Below are 18412 nucleotides of genomic sequence, written 5' to 3' on the forward strand. Positions count from 1 at the left end.
TACGCTTTCTCCTGAATTTAGCATGCTGTTGAAATGTTCGTCTACTTGGTAGGACCTGCCCTAATGTAAATTTGAGTTGGGCACTGCTACTACCCTTTTTTTGTGTCAGTTTGGTTCTCAAAGGAATGACCGGCAACAGTACTTAGAGTCTGGAGAGAATTTGTGAGAGTAATGAATTTAATAGGATGTGATGAGAGTTTCTGGGAATATATGAAGCAGAGTATGTCAGAAAAGTATGGTCTGAAAGCTGTGGGTGTGAAAGATTGGGGAGGGGTCAGCCTGAGAGAATTGTTCTTGGTGATGAGCAGTAATACTCCCAGATGGGGGTACAATGTAAGTACTTTAATTAGTTTCTACAGATGGCATAGGGAATATTCAGTTCCAGCTACTGCAGGACAAGGTTTCAGTTTCAGATATGGGACACTGGAAATGCCTGTCACAGACTAAAAGGATTTTGCAAAGACAGCAGAAACAGTTAAGTAAGGCGTGTACTTCAGTGCAATAACTTTATAGGACTACAGTGTGGAGGGAATTGGGAACCAACGGAGACAACAATGGTGAATTTTTATATACTGGACAGGTCACTGTCAGATAGTGATTTTACAATAAATCTAATGGGAGGGCTATCAAGAGCCAGGCAGGCTTTCTCAAGAAGTATACATGGAATTGCATTTTAGACAGCATGAAGGTAGTTCATCCGAAATGGCGAGGCAAAATGAAGGCAGGTTCAAGTCGAAGAAAAATGTTTTTAAATCATATTATACTGAAAAAATAATGGATATATTATTGCTGATATTTTTTTGTGGGCTGTCATCCAAGGCATAATTCTCTGTGTTGGATGATGGCCTTATGTCCATAACATAAATATTAGTAATGATGCAAATACTGGCCTTGAACGCTTGCATTCAGTGGAAAGTATTTTTGAAAGAAGATATTAGACCCTACTGTGATGATAAATCAAGAATATTTGCAGACAATTAACAAAGCAGCACTGAAATTGTAATTGTAGATGGAAGGGTAAGTGACTACATATAATGACATGTAGCAGAGAAGCTTCATGTGTTATTCGTCTGAGAAGCAGGGACTGGCAGCTTGAGTAACAGGTATGCTGTGCATCATATGATGTAAGGTAAAATACACTGAGGTGGCAAAAGTCGTGGGATTGCCGTATGCACACATGCAGATGGTGGTAGTATCATGTACACAAGATATTAAAGGGGAGTCTATTGACAGATCTGCCATTTGTACTCAGGTGATTCACGTGAAAAGGCTTCCAACTTGATCATGGCTGCTTGACAGGAATTAACAGACTTTGAACAAGGAAAGGTAGTTGGAGCTAGATGCACGAGGCATTCTATTTCCAAATCTGTTTGGAATTCAATATTCCGTGATCCACAGTGTCAAGAGTGTGCTGAGAATATCAAATTTCAGGCATTACCTCTCACCACAGACAATGCAGTGGCTGACAGCCTTCACTTAACAACCAACAGCAGCGGCACTTTTTGTAAAGTTGTCAGAGCTAACAGACAAGTTAGAGTGCGTGAATTAACCGCAAAAATCAGTGAGGGATATACAAGAAAGGAATCCGTTAAGACAGTGTGGCAAAATTTGGCATTTATGGGCTGCGACAGCAGATAATCGTTGCGAGGGCCTTTGCTAACAGCATGTGATCACCTGCGGCGTCTCTCCTGGACTCTTGACAATATCAGTTGGACCCTAAAGGACTGGAAAACTATTGCCTAGTCAGATGAGTCCCAGTTTCAGTTTGTAAGAGCTGATGGTAGAGTTTGAGTGGGACATAACCAAGATGTCAGTTCATGCACAAAAACCAGTACTGGCAACACTTTCGCAATTGTGAATGTTCATAAAGGCAGCATGGCTCAATATTTCAGCAGAGGACTTCCGACGACTTGTTAAGTCCATACCACATTGAGTTGCTGCACCACACTGGGCAAAAGGAGGTCCGACATGAATTAGGAGGTATCCCATGGCTTGTGTCACGTCAGTGCACAATATTAAAAGTGAAAATAAATAGAAGGAAATGTAAGAGGAAACAGCACCTGAGGTTCAAATAAATGGCTTGTCCATACCACAAGTGATCTGTACCTTCAACAAGGTCTATGCACCACTTATTGTTCCTGAATTATGGTGGAATGGTCTGAGGAACACTGCACATCAGGGTGCTTGTGCAGTTCATCATACCACCTGACTCTGATGTTGTTGAGCAGTCATGGGACTCCAATTAGCAATATGTGCACACCTTTGACACAGCTACAACTAATCTTTGTAAGTTATAGGAAACAGCTGAGTGATTACATCTCAGGACAGCTTCACATTTTCAGTGTCTGTTTGAGTCCATGTTTCATTGTGCGTGGCTGTCAAGAGTGAAAAAGTGTCACTCTATTCAGAAGGTGTGTCCAATACCACACACACACACACACACACACACACACACACACTCACTGATTCCTTATGAACAGTACCCCACAACTTAGCACCTGGGTGTGGGAGAACATGAAAACGATTAAGTCAGATGGTAGGGTGGGGGACACGTGTGGAGCCAGGAAGGGTAGAGAATGTTTGAGTCACAGGAGAGGATGGATATAGGTGGCTTTCAGTGACAATGGTAACATGTGGGTTAACAGCATTAAAAGGCCTGAAACTGAAAAGGAAGAGCAAGCTTTGCCAACATGAAAACCAAGATATTTGAAGAATGTATTTTTGGAACATGGTCACGTGCAGCATCCTACTCACTTGCACTGATTCCCATATATAAAGAAACTTGTGACTGGAAAATATTTTGGTTCCAATGAACAGTATATGGTATCTGTAGTGGGTATTCTGGAGAACTGGAATTGAACCTAAAGGGTGGAATCTATGCATAGCAAAATATTGTGAACATACACAACCTTTGCTCGGAAGAACAATAGCAACTGAGGATCATATTGACTAGACTGAAAACCCACTTCAGCTGCGAATGATGTATCCTTAATTGCATGACTAGTTTCAGAGACCTATAGTTCCATCACCGGGTGTTACACATCAAATGTGTTTGTTCAGTCATAGGTATGGGACAGGTGGGCCAATTACCCACAAAAGATATAATTCGTGCATATGCCACATTTCAAAGTGCCAGAGCAGTTAGAGGAGTGTGTGCCCCACCAGTATCCAATGAACTAAATGGTGTGGCAGCGGAGGTGACCAGCATATGAACCGTGTGGCTAGGAATGGAAAGAAAATCGTGGGAACTATAGAAGTGCAGGAGTGACAGGACCATTCACTTACATTATTATAAGGTGCAGACAATAAAGAGGAGACACAATCACAGAATAATGTGAAACATATCAGGAATACATGCAAAAAACAAAAAAACCTTCATATTAAAATGAAACTCCATATTTAAGCAATAAAAATAAATAATACATACAAAAAACTATATACTAAATGAAAAACTCCCATACTAAGGCAATAAAATAGGGTGATGGAGTAGTAAGATCATACAATATATAACACAACTGTCTGTAGTGCTCATAAAGGCAGTAAAATATAAAATAAATCTGCTAACAGTTCAGAATGACAGAAAAACAGAAACCAGCTCCGTGCTAACAAGCCTCAGGAGCATGCACCCATGTGTTGAATATGCCTATGGATACCTTAGCTTACTCTAGTTTTTATCTGTACTTGTTCTAAAAATAGCCATGCACTTTTGTGTTTATGTTGTATTTGCCTGGTAGTTGACTCCTCGGCACACCAGGCAGCCCATGCAAGCAGTCGCCCTGCCAGGAGGAAGTACGTAAATGGCTCTCACCAAAAAATAGATTTTTCCTTGTAATGCCTGGCTGTTTACCAAAAAGTTATACGTCATCTCCTCAGTGTCTGGGGGCACCAACCTTGCCGACAGGCAGCATGTCTGTGCAGTCGGCAGGGAACTATTTTGCTACCTAGTTCATGTGCTCTTTCATTGCCACAAAGGTATCCATCTGCCCCTCAGGGTCATTCCATGTCAAGTCATCCAGGCCTGACATCTATTATCTATTTGTGAACTGAGATTTTGTGTAATGCTTTTGTATGTAATATCATTAACTTTTGCCAATTTTTATTGCTTTATATACATTCTGTTGGTAGCAATTGCTGTAAGTTTTATGCAATACGTTACTTCAAATCAAACTGTAAAAATTTGAAAATTGGCTGTAGTTTTTAAATAAAAAATGATTAGCTGACAGTTTTCTCCCTGAATATCCTTTTGGACATGCAGTTTCTGAAAACATGTTAGACTTGTCCAATTAAACTTTTGTAAATTAATTTTATTTAATTTTATTGTTAAATTAGGAAAAAATATTTTGGACAACTGCCCCCTCTGGAAAACACTCAAAAAAATTAGAAAGTGATCTACAAATAATAAAGTTTCATCACACAAAAAATCAGTTTTGAGAAATGAACAGCATTGGCGAATATACATATATATACACACTAGAGAGAAATGAAATTACTACCCAAGAGACTTTAACAACATAAGTACACATAAACAAAAATTGCAATATACGAAACAAAATTACACATTATAAAATATAGGGCAAATTATACATTATATGACATATGAACACTTTCTTACCTCTGCCATAACCAAATTAACTCAAATTAACTCAATGTAAAAATGCATAGCATTTTGTTTATAATATTTAAGCATTTTGCCAAAAGCCAATATTGTCAACACTGCACTAAGTGCTGGTGCTGCAATCTGCATTGAAGTTGGTTCGTAACTACACTCGTGACGAGACACTTTGATGCTTAGACAATATTTTTTTGTATGAGAACCACTTTTCTTCCACCAACTTTGAGGACTCTTTGCTCAGAGAATAAGTACAGCCTGTTGCTGTGGTGACAACTTCACAGAGAACATGAGAGAAAGAATCACAAACATCATTATCCGGCCAATAGGACGGGGATGGTCCACGAGGACATATGAACTTTGCTGTAACATCTCCTCCTTTGCAATTCATCTTCTCAACAATTCCCAAATACCAAGAAGAGTCATATGCACATGTGACATAGCAGTTGGGCTGCACAGTGCATTCTGGCATTAGTGGCAGAAGTGCATCTGAGAAATCATGCACAATAGTATAATCCCTATCACAGCTCAGCCTTTTTGCTCCCATTTTGGTTGGTGGTATTGGTACAATGTGATGCACAGAATTGTTTTTTGCACTTGTGAAATTCTGAGAAAGTCTGACTTGTACCATTTCATCTTTTGAAACAAAGAGAACTGAAATGCATTTGCTGGTTCTCGTGACATAATTCAAATACCTGTGAAGCTGTAGGTATTTGATCTTTATAAACTCTTTGAAAACTTGTTTTTGTGACAAGTCTTTTAACAGTGCCACCAATACCATCACAGGGAGATTTGCCATTGCTGGTAGCAAACAAGAACCAGCTGCACTTTATGTTGAAGTCGTATTCATGGTAGAAGATATTTCTAAAATTCTTACAATTTTTATTTTGTGCAGCACAACCATCAGTGAAATATTCAACATACACAAGATACATTTCTGGAAATACACAATTTAAAAAATTCAGTATTATCTTCTTAGTCTGGTACATGAAGGCTACCTCATGTTCTAGATCATCAGGAACAATACAAATATTTTTTGCATGCAAATGTGTGTCCTTTTTGTAAGTGTGCAGAGTGCAGCTGCCATTGTTCCTATGGTACCCCTTAGTTCATCTTGAGCAACAAAATTGAGATTTTCACTGAAATCCATTAAAATTAACAGTGATCCTTCATCAGGTGTTTCCTTCTTCATTTTCAGATAATCAGACTGTAATTGAGAAAAAAAGGAAGCGTAAGTTTTTTTAATTTTCTTAATTAGTGTCACACAATTCTGATACAGAAGTGATTTGAACACTTTAAAAGTCATTCTATCAGTTTGTGCCCATTGACTGTATTGAACCATCTCATCAGGATCATAGTCTTCTATTTCATTTTCCAAGTGGATTTGAAGCAATGAACTGATGGGGCATTTTTCCAGACAGACGAAGCATGTAGGCTCGGTTATTTATATCACATGTTGTTATTTTAATTAGATCTTGGTATGTTTCTTTAATAGAAATGGAATTCAGAAGCAATTTAATGTTTTGGTGGTAAATGCACACACATACAGTATGTGTTCCTGATGATCCTGCAAGTATACACTGTTTTGGTTGAAGAGAAGGAACATTTGAGAATCCTACTTTGTCTTCAGGATACTTTTTTTTTAAAAAAAAAATAGAGAGAGAGAGAATACAGTTCAGTTAAATTACTTAAAAGAAGATGCTTTTGTTCATGGGTATTTTTGGTGGTGCTCACTTTATCTTTTTTCCCCCAGGCGTTATTCTTGTGTTTTCATCATCCAAATAAAATCTCTTTACTCTTTGCACGGTATCATGTGGCAATGTCTTTCCTCTTTTCTGCTCAGCCATCAATAAAATACCCTTCTTTATTAAAAGAGCTCTTGCTTGTCATACCAAATATTCAGAAACCTGAAATTGGGAACTGACTTTCTGTCGAGACCAAGTTGGTGGCACAAGAGCAAGTAACTGAATTTTTCACGATTATTTGCATATTCCATTTTCTGTTTCATTTTGTCCATGAGTTGGAATTCTCAAAAATAGAACCACTTTTCATTCCCTGTAACTATACAACGCAAAAATGGCTTCCTTTTACACTGTCGAATGAGCAAAATTTCAATTTTTTTTTGCGCTTTTCTATTTGCCTGTTGTTCAACTTGTAGTACCCATCTACCAGTCTGCTGAATCTTTCTCATCTCTCATAGCCAATTGGAAACAGCTTGTTGACTAACACCCAATTGCTCGGCAAGTCGTTTTTGTGTTTGTGAATATCTTCATTGAACAATGCTTCCAATTCCACATCTTCATATTTTTTTGGCAGTTTTCCACGTTCCTTATTCGTAACATCGAAGCCACCATTTTCGAAATGCCGAAACCATCATTCACACACATCTTGCGATGGAGCATGTTCACCGTAAGCTTCTCTAAGTAACTGGTACGATTCAGCACCAGTTTTCTTCAAATGAATATAAACAATTAACTCTGCCTGTGAATGCTCTTTGTTCGGTACAAATTTCAACATATTGAACAAACACAACAACGCTACGCACACCTGGTTCCATTTTATCACTCGTGTGAGTGTCTTTCACTTGTTTATGATACAACAAATGGCACAATGTCAAATCTTTATAGCACACACTGCATTTGTGCGACATCTGTTGTCTGAAATCTGCATTTTATACTTGTACACTTGGTAGATCTTTTGTAATTAACTGGATTGCCTGTCCCACACATGTGACATAAGAAACCATGTGATGGGTGGCACCTGACAATTGAGCTATGGGATTCCTAAACTAGATGTGCAATAACAGATATAGTCACAGTTGAAGCTGATTTTCAATCTACTTATTGTAAAAGTTCATTGCCCCAAAAGGAGACTGCAATGTAGTGCTTTTTTTTTTATCTAAAAATACATAGACTTGCAGTACTAGGCTATGTTGTACATTTATTTCAGTTCATTGGGGTATTTTGTTTATGAACAATCTGTTCAGTTTCCATCATAATGAAAGTGCATGTGGCAAACAACATATCTAGCACAAAACGAAACACAAGAGTTTAAAAAAATCATTACCTTCACAGAAACATCACTTGCTACCTGGTTACTGTCGTTGTGGACACAAATATAGCTTGAGAAGGTTTCGCCAAGATAAATATTTCTGAAAATAAAGAAAAAAAAAAAAAAGCTTCTAACTGCTTTGGTAACACATTTCATCAGCCATAAAACACTGGTGCTACATATCTTTTTGGACATAAAATTCATATATATAAGAAGTGAAAAGCAAACAATGGAAAATCCAGAATGGAATGTAACAATATTATGAAAAGGAAAGTTGCCACTCACCATATAGCAGAGACACTGAGTCGCAGATAGGCACAACAAAAAGACTGTCACAAATAAATAAAGCTTTCGGCCATTAAGGCCTTCATCAAAAATAGACGTAGACACACACAACACACACACATATGCAAATGCAACTCACACACAACTGTAGTCTCAGGCAACTGAAACCACACTGCAAGCAGCAGCACCTGTGAATGATGGGCGTGACAACTGCGTGGGGGTAAGGAGGAGGCTGGGGTGGGGAGGGGGAGGGATAGTAAGGCGTGGGCGGTTGACAGTGAAGTGCTGCAGGTTAGATGGAGGGATGGGGGGGGGGGGGAAGTAGTGGAAAAGGAGTGACGTAAAAAGATAGTGTGATGGTGGAACGACGGCTGTGTATTGCTGGAATGGGAACAGGCAAGGGGATGGATGGGTGAGGACAGTGACTAACAAAGGTTGAGGCCAGGAGGGTTACAGGAATGTACGATGTATTGCAGGGAGAGTTCCCACCTGCGCAATTCAGAAAAGCTATTTTTGGTGGAAAGGATCCATATGGCACAGGCTGTGAAGGATGTCATGTTTGGTAGCGTGTTCAGCAACAGAGTGGTCCACTTGTTTCTTGACCACTCTTTGTCAGTGGCCATTCATGCGGATGGACAGCTTGTTGGTTGTCATGCCCACATAGAATGCAACACAGTGGTCGTAACTTAGCTTATAGATCACATGACTAGTTTCACAAGTGGTCTTGCCTTTGATGGGATAGGTGATGTTAGTGACCAGACTGGAGTAGGTGATGGTGGGAGGATGTATGAGACAGGTCTTGCATCTAGGTCTCTTATGGGGGTGTGAGCCACGAGGTAAGGGGTTGGGAGCAAGGGTTGTGTAAGGATGGATGAGTATATTGTGTAGGTTCGATGGACGGCGGAATACCACTGTGGAAGGGGTTGGAATTGATTTGGGGGAAGAGACCAAACAGCAAGGTCATCGGTCTGAGTGGATTAGGGAAGGATGGGGGAGGAAGTTGTCCATGCCCTGTCAGAGGAATCATCCCAGCATTTTCCTGAAATGATTTAGGGAAATCACGGAAAACCCAAATCAGGATGGCTGAAAGCGGGATTGAAACGTCATCCTCCCGAATGTGAGGTGGCAGGGGTGGGAAGGATAGTGGGCGGATGCACTATTTTTGACAAAGGCCTTGCTGACCAAAAGCTTATTTTGTGACAGTCTTTTTTGTTGTGGCTATCTGTGACTCAGCGTCTCCGCTATATGACAAGTAGCACTATCCTTTTCATAATATTGTTACATTCCATATTGGATTTTCCACTGTTAGAAGTGACATAACCTGTTTTATAAAAAAGTAGTTCAGCATTGACTTACAAAACCTGCATCTATTTGCTACAAATATATACTACTACTACTACTAGGTAATAACAGCATAATCGTTGAAGAAAAATATTAACTTTCACAATACCAAAACTGATAAAAATGCGTCCCAGATATATAAGCCACAGAGGTTTTTTTTTATTGATACTCAACGCAGCATTTAACACAAAGTTCACATCAAGAACTGCAGTTAGTACTGAGTTAGTGAAATAAGCCAGTCGTTCAAGAAAACTTGTAATTACAATATTGTAATGAAATCTTTGGTTGTGCAAAATATGTAATATTTTCCTTGCTCTTCAACTAGGAAAACATCTGAGAACAGCTGACTAGCAGAATGTAATGCGTTTTATATAGGTCTACTCTTTGTAGTTCTTGAGTTAAAAAAAAAGCTTGCTTATAATTCTACTGACCGACAATAGATTCTTTAACTAACAAAAGATCATATCCAATGTAACTTTTTATAAAAAATGTAAATGTCAAGAAAGTTTTTCCTTGGAAAATGCATAGAACAGCAGTTTATCAGCAGATTGCTCTATCTGCAAGCAAATACTATTTAAAAAGTTATCATGTCCTTTGAATCATGCAGACATACCAATTATTCCATCAGAATATCTACTTCTACACTTACATGCATATTCCACAAGCTATTGTATGGTGCACTATTAGTCATTTCCTTTCCTGTTCCACTTACAAAGAGAACCAGGGAAAAACAACTGTCTGTATGCCTTCGTAGAGCCCAATTTCTCTTGTGTTATCTTTGTGGTCCTTGACAAAATGTACACTGGCAGCTGTAGAATCATTGTGCAGTCAGCTTTGAAAGTTGGTATCTGAATTTTCTCAGTAGTGTCGAAAAGAATTTCACCTTCCCTCCAGCGATTCCCATTTGAGTATCATGAGTATCTGTATCATGAGTGCTGACTGACCATACCTGTAACAAATCCAGCAGCCTACCTCTGAACTGCTTCAGTGTCTTCCTTTAATCTGATCTAGTGGGGATACCACACACTTTAGCAGTACTCCAGAATGGGTCACACTAGTATTCTGTATGCTGTCTTCTTTACGGATGAACCACACTTTCTGAAAATTCTGCCAATAAACTGAAGCCAACCATTTGCTTTACCTACTACAACTCTTACATGCTCATTTCATTCCATATCGCTCTGCAACATTATGCCTACACATGTAATCGATGTGACTGTGTCAAGCAGCATACTATTAATGCTGTATTTGAACATTATGTAATTGTTTTGCCAACTCATCTGCATTAACTTACAATGTTCTACATTTAGAGCTAGCTGCTATTTATCGCAACGACTAGAAATATTGTCCAAATTATCTAGTATCCTCCTACAGTCATTCAATGATGATACCTTTCTGTACATTATAGTATCAGCAGCAAAGAGCCGCAGATTGCTCCTCACCCTGTCTGTCAGATTATTTATGTATATAGAGAATAAAAGTGACCCTTTCACACTCCCCTGGGGCACACCAGAAGATAACCTTGTCTCTAATAAACACTTGCCATCAAGGACAACATACTATATTCTATTATTTAGGAAGTCTTTGCGTCCCTCACATATCTGGGAACCTATTCTGTAAGCTCATACCTTTGTTAATAGTCTGCATTGGAGAACTATGTCATATGATTTTTGGAAACTTAAAGAGTATGGAATCTGCCTGTTGCCCCTTCTTCCATTGTTCGCAGGATAACGTCAGAAAACGGCAAGCTCACTAAATCCGTGCTGATTTGGGGACAGAAGCTTTTCCATCTGCAGGAAATTTATTATGCTGAAACTGAGAATATCTACAAGGATTCTGTGGCAAACGAATGTTAAGGATATTGGTCTGTAATTTTGCAGGTCCATTCTTTTACTCTTCTTATACAGGAGTTACAATGAATGCAAGCTAAGGGACTAATGCAGTAGAGGATTCTCTGTAAAACTGAAATGAGATTCCTTCTGGACCTGGTGCCTTATTTGTTTTCAGCTCTCTTAGCTGCTTCTCTATGCCAAGGATGCCTGTTACTATGTCTCCATAAGGAAGTCTGTGCAACGGTCAGATGTTGGTATGTTTGAACAATCATTCAGTGTGAATGATTTCTTAAATATGAAATTTAAAACTTCTGCTTTCCTTTTGCTATCTTGTATTGTCACACTAGACTGGTCAATGAGTGGCTGGATACAAGCCTTTGACCTGCTTAGCAATTTTATGTAGGATCAGATTTTTCTTGATGGTATGACGGTGGTCGTAGATGTATGTTTTGCGCACTGATCTTTTTACTGCCACACGAATCCACACTAACTTTGCCTGTTGTCATTTACACATTCTGTTTTGAACCAAGAGAGTAACAGTTTATGCTTCCTCAGCATTTTCCAAATTTTGTGATTAAACTGCGGTGGGTCTTTTCCATGCTTAATCTACCTACTATGCTCATACTTCTCCACTAGAACACAATTTACTACAGATTTAAACTTCATCCATCATTACTCTATGTTCATCATACTGAAACTAAATGATGTCCATTTAGTGTAGGATAACAACAACTGCTTATATGCTCTTTCTAGAAAAAATACTCTTCTAGACTGCTTGATTGATTTATTAACTTTAGTAACCACTATTGCTATGATGCCATCATGATCACTAAGCCCTGTCTCTATACTGTTGCCATCAATACGGTCATGCCTGTTTGTAGCTGCAAGGCCTAAAATATTTTCACTGCATGTGGGCTCTCAAACTAATCCTTCAAGACAGTTTTCCAAAAGCTGTGTTCAAAAGAACTTCAGAATATATTATATACAGCTTTCTTTTACCCCACAATATTGATGGAAATTAACACAAATGTGACGATCAGAAAGTGTTTATGTAAACACACTCTGCAAATACATAGACTATTTTTCTACATGTTAACAATGGCAACTGAATCATTTTTCATAATGTTGTACCAGCTTTCTTATTCCATTCTTACCTCAACACAAAAATGTCTGCAGTCTGTCTATTAAGCCAATATCATCATGGTCTCCTACAGTTCCATAGCCAAGAAATCCACAGGATGTCATGTTACTGGGGACAACAATCGATGTGGCTGCACACTGAGAGACATTCAATGCCGGCTTACCTGAACCCACGAAGCTTCATTGTAACAGCCCCTGATTTGTCATATAATAACTTTTGAGGAAAAGAGGATTAATTTTCTCTGATTTATAAGATTCTTTAGGGGTATAAATGTAATAGAAAGTAGTACTGACATTAAATCAGGAGGCATGCTTTGATTACAGTGTACCACAAATCATAATAGCCACATATATTTTAGTCTTATTATCAATTACATCATTTTAACAATCACCACAGGTGAGAATACTTCTCTAAAACAGTTTTCAATACAAAGGTTTTGAAGCATTTCTGGAAGTTTTCTGTTTTCAGAAAAATACCAATTATGCTGAAACTTCCTGAAAGTAAAATCATGTGCTGGACTGAGACTCACACTTGGAACATTTGTCTTTTCCGGGCAAGTGCTTTACCAACTGGGCTACCCAAGCACAACTCTTGACCCATCCCCACAGATTTATTTCCCTCCATACCTCGCCTCGTACCTCCCAGACTTCACAGAAGTTCTCCTGCAAAACTTGTGCGTCTAATACTCTTGGATGAAATGATATTGCGGGGACATGGCTTAGCCACAGCCTGGGGGATGTTTCCAGAATGAAATTTTTACTCTGCAGCAGAGAGAGAGCTGATAAGAAATCTGCCAGGAAGCAAGATGATGGTGAAAGTTGTCAGAAATTTGTAAAGCTGTAAAAAGTTTGATGTGTAAAGCATACAACAACTTTCACTGTCATACCTTAGCAAAAGCTCTTGCTAAGAACCTGACAAATTTCTGGTCGTAAATTGCTGAGTTGGCCAAAGGCTTGTTCACCAGTCTGGTGTGGCAATAGAAGACAGCAAAAGTAGTTTTAAAATTCAGGTTTAAGAAGCCATTCTGTCTGAGGATTGTACAAACATTACATAGTTTGACCATTGCAGACACACCCGTATGGAAGACATAGTAATAGGTATCCCTGGCATAGAGAAGCAAATGAAAGAGCTGACAACAAATAAGTCACCAGGTCTGGACGGACTCTCAATTCAGTTTTATGGAGAGTACTCGACGGTGTTAGTCCGTTAGTTAGATTGTATCATAAATCTCTTGCCCAGCACAAAGTCCCAAGCAACTGGAGAAAAGAAGAGGTGACTCTCATATACAAGAAGGGTAAAATAAACGGACCCATAAAATTACAGATCAACGTCCTTAATATCAATCTACTGCATACACTGAGTTCAGATATAATAAATTTTCTTGAGAAAGAAAGCTTCCATCCACAAATCAGTACGTATTTAGGAAACGTCACTCATGCAAAACTCAGCTTGCCATTTTCTCACATGACATCCTGTGCACCATGGATAAAGGGCATGAAGCAGATTCAATGTTCCTAGATTTCCAGAGACATTTGATGTTATGCCCCACCTCAAACTTTCAATGAAGGTCTGAGCATTTGCAATCAGTTCCCAAATATGTAAATGGCTCGGAGACTTCTTATATGATAGAACCCAGTGCATCGTCCAGGAAAGTTAGTGTTCACCAGAGATGAGGGTATCATCAGGAGTGCACCAAGGAAGTGCAATAGGACCACTCTTATAGTTAAAAGCACATATGATATGATGGACAGATGAGCAGCAATCTCCAACTTTTGCTCATGATGCTGAGGTGTGCGGGAAGGTGTCACTGAGTGACTAAGCTTGCTCTAAATGTAGAAAACTAAGTTAATGCAGATGAGTAGGAAAAACAATCTTGTAATGGTCGAATACAGCATTGGTAGTGTGCTACTTGACACATGCTGATTAAATATATGTGTGTAACGTTGCAAGCCAGTATGAAATGGAATGAGCTCATAAGTGTGACAGTAGGGAAAGTGAATAGCCAACTACGATTTATGAGAATAATTTTAGGATAGTGTAATTCATCTATAAAGAAGATCAGTTATAGAACACAAGTGTGACACATTCTTGAATACTATTTGAATGTTTGTGATCCCCAACAGGATGGATTGAAGGAAATCATCAGAGCAATTCAGAAGCAAGCCAATAAATTTGTTACTGGTAGGTCAATCAACACACAAGTATAACGGAGATGCGTCATGAACTCTAATAGGAATCCCTGGAGGAGACACAACATTCTTTTCATGAAAACCTATTGAGAAAATTCAGAGAATCAGCATGACAAGCTGACTGCGGAACGATTCTACAGCTGCCAATGTAAATTTCTCTTAACAACTACGAACAGAAGATATGAGAAATTAGGGCTCATATGAAGGCATACAGCAGCCATTTTTCCCTCACTCTATTTGCAAGTGGAAGAAGAAAGGGAATGATTAATAATGGTACAAGGTACCCTCCCCCATGCAGAATGTGTGTTTAGATGAGAGTATTTTGTAACCTATCTTCTTTGTATACTAGTATTCCATTAATTCATCAATTAACCGAAGTCTGACACCTGCTTTACATACAACTGAACGTATTTACATTCCATTTCATATTCTTACAAACTGTTACATCCAGGTATTTGTAATAGCTAAACAATTCCAACTGTGACTCTTTGATATTATAGTCTTAGGATACTACTACTTTTTATTTCATGAATATATAATTGTACATTTAAAGCACAATGCTAATCTTGTCAAGATCTGACTGAATATTTGTGCAGAATCAAACAATTGAAAGTTAAGGATGGAATAACAGCAATATGGAAAGGATAGATGGCTACTAACCACACAGAGGGGATGGTTGGTTGGTTGGTTGGTTTAAAAGAGGGGGGCAAGGGACCAAACTATGAGGTCATTGGTCCCTTGTTCTTAATAAAACAATGCTACAAGTGTGAGAATAAAACGGATGAGACATATAACACAGAACGGGAAAAAAGCAAACACCACAAGAACGAAGGAAAGGCAATGAACCCTAAAAGGAACAAAAGAGGACAAAAAAAACAACAGAGAGACACTAGAAACAGAAGAAAGTAAAACAAGAAAGCAGATTACAGTGGTTGGCCGACCATGAGAATAAAAAGGAAAAGCCAGCCACTCTGCAACAAATCCACCCTAAAAGCACTAGGGTGAAGGACACAGAGGGACAGAGGACGTGCGCTAAAACCTACATAGAAGTATAAAACCCACTCTCACAAATAAAATGTAAAACTAAAGCTGCTGCTGACGCATCGTCACCCAACACCGAAGGTAGGGAGCTGGGAAAGTTAAAAGTCCGCTGAAGAGTGGCTAAAAGTGGGCAGTCCAGCAAGATGTGGACGACTGTTATTTGGGAGCCACAGTGACACAGAGGAGGGTCTTCACGACTGAGTAGGTAACCATGCATTAGCCATGTATGGCCAATGCGGAGCTGGCAGACGACAACTAATTCCCTGTGAGAGGACTGCATGGAAGACATCCACACATTGATTGTCTCCTTAATGACACGAAGCTAGTTGTGTGTACTGTTATGCCATTCCGTCTCACAAAGCCTGAAAACCCTGCAGTGTAAGACAGAATGCAGGTCAGCTTTGGAGACGCCCATCTCCAGAAGCGGTTTCCGCATTGCCTGTTTGGCCAGCCTGTCGGCAAGTTCGTTGCTGGGATTCTGATGTGTCCTGGTGTCCACACAAGCACCATTGATCAATGGGACCATTCCAGGGCACAGATGGACTCCTGGATGGACACTAGCAGAGGATGGTGAGGGTAGCACTGGTTGATAGCTTGTAGGCTGCTCAATCAGTCAGTACACAGGAGAAATGACGCACCAAGGCATGAACAGATGTGCTCAAGAGCACGAGATATGGCCGCCAGCTCTGCAGTGAAAGCACTGCAGCCATCTGGCAAGGAGTGCTGCTCAATATGTCCTCCATGAACATACGCAAAGCCTACACGACACCATCAACCATCGAGCCGTTGGTGTATACCACAACAGAGCTGCGGAACACGTAAAGAATTGAGAGGAAGTGACAGCGGAGAGCGGCGGGGTTAACGGAGTTCTTAGAGCCATACAAAAGGTCAGGCAAAGCTGCGGCCAAGGCGTACACCATGGAGGTGTACGTGAACGGACCGCAAGTAGAGGTGGCAAATGGAAGGACTCCAGTTCGGAGAGAAGGGATTGCACATGAACCGCAATCGTTAGTCCTGACCTGGGCCACTGATGTGGGAGATGGACCGTCAAGGGCGAGAAAAGGAGATGGTAATTCGGATGCTCAGGAGAACTACAAACGTGTCCAGCATAACTGGCAAGCAGTTGTGCATGTCTGATCTGCAATGGAGCGACCCCAGCCTTCACCAGTACACTGGTGACCGGACTCGTCCTAAAAGCTCCTGTCGCTAGTCGAACCACACAGCGGTGCACAGGGTCGAGTAAATGCAATGCTGAGGGCGTTGCCGAACCATAAACCACACTCCCATAGTCAATTTGGGACTGGACAAGGGCTCTGTAGAGTCGCAGCAGTGTAGAGTGATCTGCACCCCAATTGATGTTGCTCAAGAGAATGGAGGGCATTGAGGTACCGCCAGCAATTACGTTTAAGCTGATGAAGATGAGGAAGTCACAGAAAACCAATCCTAAGAATTGATAGGTTTCCACTACAGTGAGTGGATCGTCACCAAGGTAAAGTTCTGGGTCCGGATGAACGGTACGAAGGCGACAGAAGTGGATGACACACGACTTTGCAGCTGAAAACTGGAAGCCGTGGGGTAGAGTCCATCATTACGCCTTGTGGATGGCTCCCTGTAGGCACTGCTCAGCAACACCAGTACTGGAGCAGCAGTATGATATGCAGAAGTCGTCTGCATACAGAGAAGGTGAGATGGAGGGCCCAATAGCTGCTGCTAGACCATTAATGGCCACTAAAAATAGAGAGATACTCTATACAGAGCCCTGTAGGTCTCCATTCTCCTAGATATGGGGGAAACTGTGGGAGGCACCAACTTGGACACAGAAAGTACGGAGTGACACGAAGTTTTAGATAAAAATCAGAGGTTCTGAAGACCCCACTAATACAATGTGGCAAGGATATGATGTGGCCAGGTCGTATCGTATGCTTTACGTAAGTAAAAAAGGACAGCAAACAGGTGTTGGCGTCCACAAAAGGCTGTTTGGATGGGAGACTCGAGTGACACAAGATTATCAGTGGTAGAGCGACTCTGGCTAAAGTCACCCTGACATGGAGCCAGTAGGTCATGTGACTCCATGACCCAACCCAACCCAACCACCGACACACCATACGTTCGGAGCAACTTACGAAGAACATTGGTGAGGCTGATGGGCCAATAGCTATCCACATCAAGCGGGTTTTTACCGGGTTTGAACACTGGAATGGTGGTGCTCTCCCGCTATTATGATGGAATGATGCCATCGGACCAGATCTGGTTGAAGATGACGAGGATATGTCACTTGTAGTCAGATGAGAAATGTTTAATTATCTGGCTGTGAATCCGATCAGGCCCAGGAGCAGTGTCGCGGCAATATGCAAGGGCACTGAGGAGCTCCAACTCTGTAAATGGGGTGTTATAGGATTCACTGTGGCATGTAGTGAATGAGAGGACGTTCCCTTCGAGCCACCATTGGAGAGTGCGAAAGGCTGGGGGTAATTCGCCGACACAGAGGCTTGAGCAAAATGCTCGGCAATCGCGTTTGTATCGGTAGGTAACACGCCATTTATGGTAACACCGGGAACGCCTGTTGGGGTCTGATACTCAGAGAGACGTTTGAGCTTTGCACGGATTTGGAAGGTGACATATGGCACCCAATGGTGGAGACGTATCTCTCTCAACACTCCGGCTCCTATATTTGATAAGTTGGCGAACGTGGGCACGGAACCGTTTAAAGGCTGTGAGGTGCTCCAGGGAAAGGTGCCGCTCATGTCACTGCAGAGCTCACCAACACTCCTCAATTGCTTCAGCGACTTCTGGCGACCACCCAGGGACTGCCTTATGCCGGGGGCAAACTAAAGAGCCAGGGACTGCATTTTCTGCCGCAGAAACAATTGTTGTAGTCACCTGCTCTACCACGACATCGATGTTACCATGTGGGGGAGATTCA

At 40.6% G+C, this 18412-nt stretch overlaps 1 protein-coding gene across 2 annotated transcripts in view; it reads right to left on the minus strand.

Annotated features, from left to right (window-relative positions):
- LOC126263142 (trafficking protein particle complex subunit 13) overlaps window positions 1-18412 on the minus strand; it is a 255521-nt gene that overhangs the window by 136725 nt on the left and 100384 nt on the right. For both annotated transcript variants that reach the window (XM_049960175.1, XM_049960176.1), the window contains one exon: window positions 7676-7760. In XM_049960175.1, coding sequence (XP_049816132.1) covers window positions 7676-7760 — 85 coding nt within the window. The remainder of the gene's footprint in view (window positions 1-7675; window positions 7761-18412) is intronic.

This window comes from Schistocerca nitens, chromosome 6 (assembly GCF_023898315.1).
Source record: "Schistocerca nitens isolate TAMUIC-IGC-003100 chromosome 6, iqSchNite1.1, whole genome shotgun sequence".
Classification (NCBI taxonomy): Eukaryota; Metazoa; Arthropoda; class Insecta; order Orthoptera; family Acrididae; genus Schistocerca; species Schistocerca nitens.